The sequence below is a fragment of the Otolemur garnettii genome, unplaced genomic scaffold, assembly GCF_000181295.1.
Source record: "Otolemur garnettii isolate 467f Iridium unplaced genomic scaffold, OtoGar3 scaffold00090, whole genome shotgun sequence".
In the NCBI taxonomy this organism is placed as follows: Eukaryota; Metazoa; Chordata; class Mammalia; order Primates; family Galagidae; genus Otolemur; species Otolemur garnettii.
In genome coordinates, this window is record NW_003852485.1 from 3,691,837 (window position 1) to 3,703,150 (window position 11,314).

The 11,314-nt window shown below is 41.7% G+C and overlaps 1 protein-coding gene across 1 annotated transcript in view; it reads right to left on the reverse strand.

Annotated features, from left to right (window-relative positions):
- Positions 1-9,248, reverse strand: part of GRB14 (growth factor receptor bound protein 14) — a 110,562-nt gene extending 101,314 nt beyond the window's left edge. Inside the window, exons 1-2 of the mRNA XM_012808449.1 lie at positions 8,853-9,248; positions 7,475-7,607 (exon numbers count right to left, since the gene is read on the reverse strand). Coding sequence (XP_012663903.1) covers positions 7,475-7,607; positions 8,853-9,043 — 324 coding nt within the window. The 5' untranslated portion in view covers positions 9,044-9,248. The remainder of the gene's footprint in view (positions 1-7,474; positions 7,608-8,852) is intronic.
- Between the last annotated feature and the right edge of the window lie 2,066 nt (positions 9,249-11,314).

The window sequence follows — 11,314 nt, forward strand, 5'->3', positions numbered from 1 at the left end:
AAAAAAAAAGAAGTGCAGGCGGCACCTGTGGCTCAAAGGAGAAGGGCGCTGGCCCCATATACTGGAGATGGTGGGTTCAAACCCGACCCTGGCTAAAAACAAACAAACAAAAAAACAAGGGGTGCAATAATGTAAGAAGAACTCCTAGGGCCAGTAGAACCAAAGAAGCCCTCATGACTCCTGTATCTACTGCCAACATGAGTCATTACTGCTTCAAGAGCCATCAGAATCACTTGCTCTAGGAAAAGAATAAAACTGTAGCACTCTAAGGCCTAGACAGTATGGGCAAGGGGCTGATATCTTCAGCAGCAGGCCCATATTAAAATCTAGGTTTGCTCATTCCCGGTGCAATATATTTTAAATTACATCATATTCATGCATATCTTTCCAGAGAAGCAGTATAATATGGTGCACAGAATGTTGTAAATGTATTATACTTCACAGCTGTAATGGGTTTAAAACCTGGCCTAATAACCTAATCACCACATGCAATACTATAGCTATGGAAAAATATATGTGAATACCCAGCCAATTTATTGATATTTCGGAATACCAGTATTTATAAACTAATTAAGAATATGGTACATCCTATTTGTGTTTATTTGCTCTGTGGCTTTGAAAAATATTAATGAGCAGGCCAAAAGGCAGGACGAGATGTAAAGGCTGCTCTCCCTACGACAGTGCTCCCATTTCTCTTCTAAATTAATTCTGAATCCTTCCAGGCTTGTGGCCAATGTTGTTGGGTCTCCCTTGATCTGCTCTTTATCTGGATACCACAAGGACAATTCTCACGTTTGCTTGTCCCTACCCAAATACATATCTAAGTATATACTTATACATACATGCAAGAGAATTCATTACTATTCCATATAAGCTGACATTTTTCAAAGCAACATCCATAAGACCAAAGAAATCTTTTTTATATTAATTAAGATCTACATTTATATTAAATCACAGACGTCTCCCAATTTCCCTTCTCCTAATAGCACATACTTTATACTCCTAGGGAAAAACAAACCAGAAGTTGAGCCTTCAAATCAAAAAATAAAACCCATATTGAAGATAAAGACTGGATTGCAAATATACCCTGTGAATTAACGAAAACTTAAAGGCAACCTTCGAACCGGAAATAAAACTCTGAAAGATGAAAGATCTACTAAAGGATTTAAGTTTTAAAATAAGGAGAGACAGCTGTCTTCTGCTGCAAATGAAGATAAGGACCATGAAGTGAGGAGGATCCTGAGTTAGTACCTCCTGTCATCAGAGGCTAGTACCTCGCTCAAATGTAAGCTCAAGTTCATGGCCCAGGAAACTGACCACCCCTAACGAGTGCCATCAACTGAAGCGATTGTCCAATAAGTATGGTCCATGTAAATTAAGTAAGTTGAGGCAAAGGAACTGGACACTATGGACTGTCCAGTTAAGTCAGGTGAACCAATTGGTGGATCATCACATATGATAAGAATTAGTTTTTGTACCTTGTTTGAGATCTCTTTTTCCCCAAGACACTAGCTGGCCATTGTTTCCTCTCCACCACCACATGTCATGACTACCAAACCTGCACCTTCTTCTCAGAGAATCTGTTCCCACACCCATGTTCCATACCCCTTAGAACACGGCTCAGAGCACTGGTCTAAGACCCTTGGTCCCTGTTGCCACAGCAGAATGAATAAGAGCTGGACATACTGGGCTAATATCTATTTCTAGACACAGACGTCAGTCAGTTACTAAGTAATCAACCACTCATAGGAGGAAAACTTGGGGGTGTCCATTCAAGGTCATAGATGCTGACATGAAATCAGGGCAAGCAAGACTGCAGAGAAGTGTCAGAAAATGAAGTAGATCTGCAAGGAGAAGCAGAGACCGCGTGTTACGCTTGTAGGAGAACGAAGGAGAAAGAACAGAGAAAATGTTTGTCTGGATTTTTGCTGACTTCCCAGTTATCAACCCCAATCTCTTGCGAAGCCAGTGCCCTGTTGGCTTTTAGCTACTATAACATAACCTTTTAGGATGGTTCATTTGAGGCTCTGTGTTGCCAAACAATCAATACCTGGCTAAAATATCACCTAAGTTCATTTGTAATATTCCCACCTTTTCCAAACTAAACAAACCTGTCCACAAGTGTGAAAGGTTCAATCGTTCCAGTCTAAAAGTGACAGAGAAGAGTAGCACTGATTTTGTACATACATCACAGAGAAAAAAAAATATTCAAAGTCAAATTCCTATCTCCTTCCCCAGGATATTATTATTCAGTGGCTTTTGCAAGAGGTCCAAGTATCTGTTTTTAACAAGCATCCCTGCTGATTCAGAGACAGGTAGTTTAGTCACCACACTTGGAGAAGCACGGGCTCTAAAGCTTGCTTCACCAGTGCTGCAAAAATCTGTATGGCTTCAAATTCTTCTCTTAAAGGTAGCAAACCATTGTCAAGATAGATTTGTCTAAAACCCTAATAAGAGCAAATACTATTTCTATTATTCCTTCTGAATATATATTTGTTTTGTTTCACACTAAATGGGATTTTATAAAATCGCTTTGAGGGTGTAAATACAATTCATAATGTTTTTTTCCATCTAAAAATAAATTTAAACTTCCAGAGACTTCATTTACAGACTTTTGAAACCTACATTGGTTTTATAATTTGAGGATTTCATGTCCTGTTCCAGCTGAGAAAAACTGATCATGAGTGGTTTTAGATGATACCAAGAAATTATTGTCATTTTTGTTAGGGAATAATGGCATTTGGGTTATAAAAAAAATGCATTTTTTAGAAAATGCACATAAACCAAGGCAGGGATGCAATGATGGGATATCTAGAATTTATTTCAAAATAGTTCAGCAAAGAAAATAATTTATTAAAAAAAAAAAAGGAATTGATTGGTAATTCCCAACCTTTGGCACCATGTATAAGGTTTTATTGTAAAAGACCGTTTTCCTGCTGACCGGTTGGGGTGGGGGGGCATTAGAGTCTCATAAGGAGCAACCTTTATCTCTTGCACATGCAGTTTAAGTGGGGTTCATGCTCCTATGAAAATCTAATGCCACACTGATGTGACAGAAGGTGGAGCTCAAGTGGTGATGGGAACTGATGGGAAGTGGCTGTAAATACAGATGAACCGTCCCTGCTCTCCAGCACCTCACCTCCTACTGGGCCGCCCTGTTCCTAGGACTAGTCCACAACCCGGGGGTTGGAGACCACAGGTACAGATAGATGACATACATGAAGCAAAATATCGGTAACTGGTGTATCTGGAAAAACGACAATGTGGAGGTAGAGTTTCTTTTCTTCTGCTTTTTCTGTCTATTAGAGTTAATGTAGCAGCCACACCAGATTCCTATAGGAGCACTCATACAGGTTCAGTACGCCCAACCTGGGATAATTCCTGACAACAGAAAGGAGTGACATGAGAGGCCCTTTAACTTGGGAACAGAGATCTACATATTTTTGAAAGTCCCTGACACACTGGAGAAAAAAGAAATCAAGGGCAGAGCACACGGAAAACTAATATCTTAATTATTTGAGAGAAATTTTTATTTTTCTAAAATATGCAGAAAAAGCCTAATTTAATATAGAATAAACTAGAAACAGTGTAACCAGGAACAAAACACAGTGAGACATTATATTCTTTTGAATCTCCTTAAACTGGGGAAGGGAAGTAAAATCACTTCCAGTTTTTGTTTTAGAACTTGAAATGCAGTGACAGACTCAATTCCTCATGTTCTCAGGAGATAATATCCCACAGACTGCAAACTAGACACAAAAACTGGTTATTAATAATACTAATAAATCTTATTTGCTGATAAAACCAAATATTTGCTTGATTTTTCATAAACTGGTAGAAAATATGGAGAAAAATGCTAGGTGAAAAAACAAACAGTGAAATTTCAGGATGGGAAAGAAGGGGAATTCCAGGGTCAGACGGATATTAAGAAATTAAATGTGTCACCCCTGTTCTTTAGTATTATGGGCAGTTGTAACTAACAACACTGATAAACATTTGCACTATTCTTATGGTCCTTGTTCTTTAGAAATTGTGCTTCCTAAAAAAGGGGTTGCCCAAGCCTCAAAAATTCCAGCTTTCAGGTCCAGATGACACAGAATTTCTTAAATTCAATTTACGTGTCTGTAAACGAACAGCATTAGGCTACATGATCTCAAAAATCCTGCCCAACTCAAACTTTCCAAGACACAGTTTTGTACCTATTGCTTTTGGTTTCTTCTTTCTCTTTTTTTTTTAATCTATAAAATCTTCAGAGGTTTTATTCTTCATTAGCTATTCAGGGTGTCCACGAAGTTCACGTGTAATTTAAATTGCACACTATTTAAATTTGCACGCAAACTTTACGGCCCCCCTGTATTACACAGTCCTGGGAAGTAATTAACCAGAGCAAGGCAAGCTGTACCCAAGCACAAAAATTAGCTAGGGGGCGACACCCTTGAGAAAAAACGGATTCTGCTGCAAGGGCTGAAAATGTCTTACTTTTTCCTTTTTTTCAAGAAACAGGTATTTAGGGTTCTTTGCTAATGATGTTCTGGTAAATTTCAATCAGAAGTTAGAACAAAAGAGAGTAAATGCATAAGGTGAGTCACTTTTAATATAAATAATGTTTCTGGACCGCATATATAAAGAAAGGTACACTTTAAATGTGTTTAACTGGTAAACAGGAAGAAATGTGCATGGAAGTATATCTGGCCAGCATTATACAAAGAAGGAACAGGAAGAAAGAATATGGATCGTCTCTTGCTCTAGCTCTCATTTTGAAACAATAATATTGAAAAGCCCATCGTATTGTACACTTTGAGACACTTTATTTGCAAAAAGAAATAAAGTATATCCTATTTGTGGCTTCAGCACACTTTGTGTAGGCATCTCAAACTGTAAAAGAATATTTATGACTTCTAAAATGATTTTAGATCATGGTTTTGAAGGCCAGGTGAAATTTTAATATTTCTAGTCTGGATTCTCTCAAGCTTTCTGGTCATTTATTTGTAAATAACAAACACAATTCTTCACTTTGTCTCTGGGTAGGAAAGAATTGCTAACATGACTTTGGCATGGTTAAACAAAGCAAAGGAGAAAGGATATTAAAAAAAGAGACGTCTTCTCCGGTAATGTTGCAACTATAAATAATATGCAATAGAGAGAAAATACAGTCATTTACTTCCTCTCACCTGAAAGTCAGAGATAAATTGGGCCAAAAATACCATCTTGTAAAAGGTAATGGGTGTCACAGAGATACTGAGCTTGGGGAAATTATTGACAGAGTCCTCTACTCTCAAAACTGCCCTCATTCCATGTACAAAGGAATAAAAACAAAAGGATCCGTTCTAAAATGAAAGTCTAGGTGAGGAGAAATGGAAAGATAAAAGAAAGTAAAAAGGAGTCTGCCTTTTCCCCAACTTTGGAATACCCCCATCTTTATAGAAACCTCAGTTCTTGGGTCAAAGAAGAGTTCAGCAAGAAGGGCCCTTCTAAGGCGGAAACATTCCTCTGGGACTAGTCTGCAGCAGTCAGGTCAGGACTCTGCTAGTCAAATAGCACAGCTGTTTGTGTGAGTACAGAGCTCTTAGAGAAGCTCGGTGTGGATAAAGACAGAGCAGGAAAACCATTGGAGTCAATAAAAATATGTCATCTTTTTCCATTTTCCAATTTGCTAACGCTAAAGAAATGTCATTCCCTAAGATGTCTAATGGCTATCCACACTAGGGTCCCTCCTGCCTTGACCCTGACATCTTATCCACTCCTTTTCTCTTTTCCCCCCTTGTATTAACATAAGCATACCAACACCTGTTTGGATTTCCATTCAAAACAGACCCTGTCCTATCAAAAAACCTCTTAAACATAGGCATATTGCTGGTCAATGGGAAAATCAACCCAGACCTTGCTCCCTCCACTTCCTTTCCCCTGTTCAACCTCCACCCCTTCAAATCTCCTATTTGATAAACACCCCTTGGACAGCATTTTTGCCTTAGTACCTAGGATGGTATGAGAAACAGCAAGCCCTTTATAATTAGGGAATTACCAAGTAAATACTCCCAGATGACTATGCCATCATTCTACCTTTCCTTTTCCCACTCCAGCTCCCAGAGACAATCCAGAATCAATTTATTCCACCACTATGGCACATAGTTTATTCCCAACTTCTATCCTAACCCAAAGGACAAATAATCAAAGAGCCTGGGTATTTCAGTGGGGCTCTATCTATTCCTTGGTAGCTGACTTTATTCCTTGGTATCTAATAAAGCTCTCAAGAGAATCTCCCCTTTGGGAGATCCACTTTAGGGCTTGCCTCCCATGTCAAAGATGCCAATTCAGGACACAGCTCTGCTCCTATAATACTTACTCCCATTTTCTCCAATCCTTGTCCAAAAACTCATGTACCAATTAGACTTCAAACCCCTCCCCCACCAAAAAAGCATATAGACCAGACTTCCATCAAAATATATTTCCTCGTGTTGCTATTACTGCTGTCCACTATCACAAACTCATCTACTTCCTAGGTTAGTTCTTCTATTCCTAAAAGTATAATCAACTCATCAGAGGTAATAAAAGGTGCAAGAAAATAAAAGGAATGATAGATGGGGAAAATAACCAACTGCCTTCTCTGATCTGTTCCTCTCTCCTCACTGTAATGTAACTACCTGGCTATTTACATTTATTGTTTCTATCCTTATAGAACTAGGTGCGTTTTCTCTAGTGATGCTTTTCTTGGTTTTGCATATTCAAAACTTGAAGGGAGTATATGACAACAGATAAATTATTCTAAGATACACTATTATTTTGTTCTTAAAATGTATAATTCTGATATACCTCATCTTAGTTGTTTGGTCCTTAAAATTTTATTTGCTTTATTCAGGCCCAAACTAGAACCTTGAAAAAAAAATAAAATCATAAAAATAAAGTCCATCTTTCAATCGTCATTTACAAGTCATTTGCAACCAGACCCTCCAAACTGAGGTATTCACTGAAATCAAAAAGACACGACGAGTCTTAAACTCCAACTAGCTTTTGCCACACAGTCCCTCTGCACCTTTGCTAATAAATAAGGTTGGCTTGAGTTGAAATGTGACAGATTAAAAAGGTATTGAAGGAATGACTCATTTCCTTTCTCATCCCATTTACCACTACCCCCCCTTATAACTCCTCACTTGAAATTGATACTCTATTACACATATAACTTTTCCCCACCTACCTGGTGAATGATAACAGCTTTCAGGCACCGTACTAAATATACATTATCTTTTTTAACCCATCCCAAAGCCCCAAGAGGTAAATGTTAACGTTCCCACTATACAGTTGCAAAAAAAAAGGCCCTAAAATGAAAATCATGCCAAAGGACTATGTCAGTCAATGGAGTTGTTTAACACAGGCCACACTAATTCTTTGTCAATACTGTAAGTTACTGAAAATCTTAAAGACTGTATGCGTTTATAGCTGCTGAGATATTTGAATGAAAATATTTTAAAATGCATACCTGTTTTTTCCTTGAATTTGCTTTGGGAAACAGGCCTGCTGACAACACAGATGTAAATGGAGAACAGCATAGCTCAGGAAAAGGGTTTGGAATAGATGGCATTTCCAGAACATCAAGATCTTTCTTTTTTCTCCTACACCAAGGGAACATAGGATGTAATTTACATAAAACAGAATATAAAATATAATTGCTGTCAGGATTAAAAAGTGCTCTAAGGCCAACACGTACCACTCTGTGACAACACTCATGTTACATAAAATGTACAGGTAAGGTGTGTAATGTACATTCTGTGAGTCAAAATAAAATATTAATTGATACAAATAAATCTCCTATAGTATGTCTACTTTTTTTTTTTTTGGCCTTTAAAAAAAACTACAGGCATGGAAATTCTAAGACTTTTGATAATTTTCCTGAAGCAGAAATATGGACTATATATAATTACTAATGCAAAAAATCGTCCTGAGGAGTTAGACATTGCTACCCATTTATTCACATCACAGACTAAGTTATATTTAGGGAATTCATCCCTGTGATATTTTACTAATCACTTTTGGAAGTTATGATTTATTGATGATAGCTGTGGTTCATCTCACTTCAAATTTCATTCACAATGTTGCCCGCATACGGTCTGTTGATTTTTCAAGTGCTTATAGGCACTAAACAGCGAGGCAGTGTCTTTGAGGAGGTAAGGTAATAGAACTTGCTGGTATAAATGTACTTTAGTCCACTGGAGAGTAATTTCAACTTCACTGAAGTTGAAGCACTTTGAAAATCAGAGAAAAAAAAGTATCATTTAACTGTCTGAATATAAAGGACGATAGATTTTCATACTGTTGTAGTCTTTTTTCATTCCTAAAGCATGTGCAACTCTAAAGGCACGTAGTGCTGAGTGTTATGAAGACTGGGAAACCTTTTAAAGCCTCTGTTCTTCCCTGCTGAACAGCAAGATTGCTCAAATGTTGATCCAAGCTTGGCTTCTCTAGGGTTGTTGTAAGACTCTATGTGGGAGATGAACTCATTTATGCTACGATTTTTTAAATATATAAAGTAAAATGGATTGTTTACTTTTTTCTAAGTGCAGGGCCACGAAGAAGGAGCAGGAGGTGGTCAATCTGGAGGTCGCCCCACAGTTCACGCCTCTGGGCAGAGGTGAGAGAGCCGGAGCTCTCAATGAAACGGTGATGCTATTTATAAGGCGCTGTGAGATCGCAATGTCCTGCCGGTCCGGTAGGAGTCAGCTCTAAGGGAATTGTCTTCAGAGACTTTCACAAACTTGGCCCAGCTCTGAGCACATGGCTCACCTCCTAGGACCGCCTCTTTACCCCCTCGACGGCTGCCAACCCAGGACACTCCCCCGCGCCCTCCCAGGGCTGCCTACCTGTCTGCGGCACTGCCGCGGGTCCCGTCCGGAGGGGGCAGGAGCGCTCGCGCGTGCGGCCAGTGACTTGGCGTCAGGTCGCGGGCGTCGCCCCTCCCCTGGGCAGCGCCACACACCTGGGCGGCCAGCGGCGAGCCCCGGGCAGCCGCCTTGCCCGCGGCGCTTTGCCCATCTTGCAGGGAAGTGGTCATTGTCGCCGGCTAGGGGGCTCGGGCGTCATGGGAGCCCCGGCGCGTGGGGAGAAGGGGTATCGGGTGGCGGAAGGCAAGGTGCGGGTTCAGCAGCCCGAGCGCTCTGCAGGTGCGGTGGCCTCGCTGCCTGCGCTCGGGGCCCCGGCGGCTCAGACGCTCGGCCGAGCTGTGTGCTAGGCGGCGGGGGAGGGGAGGGGGCGGAGGAGGAGGGTGGGGAGAGGGGAGGAGCGGCGGGTGGGTGGGGGCCGCGGGCGGCGGGGCGAGGCGGGGAGGGGGCGGGGAGGGTGCGCGCCTGGCCTGGGGCGCTCCGGGGCGCTGACGTCTGTCCCGGGCCGGCCGCGCCGGGGCCTCGGCGGCCGCCTCTCAACACCCCCACCGCTGCCTCCCAGGTGGACGCCGGGGAGCTAGGCTAAGCCAGGGCGGGCCCCGGGCCGCTGGAGGCGGGGACCCGGCTGAGCGGGTGCGCCCGCTGGGCTTGCCTGGCGGACTGCCGGCGGGACAGGGGTCTGGGCAGCGCTGACCCTCAGCCCTTCCATTCTTCCTGCTGTGCAATCTGAGATCACCTAAGCTGTCGCCGGGCCGCCATGACAGTCCCCACCGTTCCAGGAAGCCAGGGGACCGTGGGGCTAGGTTTGCCCCAGTCCTTCCCCACGTGCCGCCTCTTCCATCCACTCCTCAGCTAAAGATTGGGGGTCGGGGGTGCGGTGAGGGAGCAATCGTTACAGCGGTTGGAGAAAACTACTGAGCTTCTGAGAATCTTCAGTAAAGCATGAACAACCCTGAAGGTGTCTGGAATTAGAAAGACTATTAATTTTATTTTAATGAGAACAGCTTTCATTTAGTGAATCCCCACTCTGCCTTTTCTTCTCCAATCCTCACAACAGCTCCATAAACTAGACGTTTACCTCATTTTGCACGTAAGGAAATTGGGTCCTAAAGCCATCGAGTACCTTGCACAACATAACAGCAGGAACTGGTGCAGTCAAGATGCCAAGCCAGAAGCTTCCTTCTCACAGATTCAGATTGTCGGAAATAGTAATTACATTATTTTCCCCCCTCTGAAATTCTGGGTGATACTTTTTCTGCTCTTCTAGTAAGTGTCCCTATCCCCGTCCACAGTTGAGAATTTCCAAATGTTCTTTGACCAAATTAGGTAACATCTGTCCCTGGCATCTGCTTCACCAGGTTTTCTTCATCTCCACAACCTCTGCCCAGGGAAAGGTAAACAGTGCCTCGGAAAGAAAGCAGCAACCCCCTCTCCCACCTCGGTGTGCCCTCCCGACCCGGGCAGTGGAGACACCCAGGTCACTAATTCCCATCCTGTGAGAAATCCTGGGATACTCTGTGAAGACATGAAATAATTCTGAGTCAAAAAGTTTAGGGAATCCAAGTTCTTCATCTTCCCAATGTCAAAATTAAGGCCCAGAAAAGGGCTGGAGTGACCTGGGTCACGGGTGAGTGTAGTCTCTCAGACACTATTTTATATAGTACCCAGGCCAAATCAGGAATGAAATTAATAATACTAATCATAGTGATGGCTAACATGTATTGATGCTGTGTGCCAGGCAAAGGCCTCACATGCAGTTCCTTGTTATGGTGTGGACTTTATGCATAGAGTTTTGAAGAATTTAATGTAAAAGCATACAGATAGATTGAGGTCATTGCAGCAAAATAAAAATGAGGTGTGTATTTGCAGATCACTTGAAGTAAAGAAACATACACTCTAATCGTCTTCCTGATCATCATCATCATCTCAGTTTTGTCCAAAACTCTTTCGCAGGCTGCCATCTCTCTTTTCTAAGAATGATGAAGTTTGAGCATTCTAATAGCAGAATGAACTAGTAGCTGAAGTTTGTACCCTCCCCACTCCCAACAGTTTTTTCTGTCATACACACACATAGCAGGCTCTCTATTATTATTTTTTTTAATTGGAGAAAGGAATAGGTGGAAACTGTGTATGTCTTTGGAATCAAAGGAAATATTATCTCTGAATAGTGTATCCTGCTCCACTTCCCAACATAACTGCCATAGTTTACTATCCTTAAGAAAGAGTATTCCTTATTTGAAGAGACCTCAGCTGTGTCCCAACTATCTAAGTATCCTCATATTTATTGCAAATCCAGGAAGGATCCATCTGCTGGCTCTAACCCCCATGAGTAGGAATTATAGTCCCTGCGGTGACTAGGAGCAAAAAGAAAAAGGGCAGGTATCTGAGAAGAGAACCTCAACAGTTTTGTACATAGCCATTAAATATTGAATTACTCTCAGTAA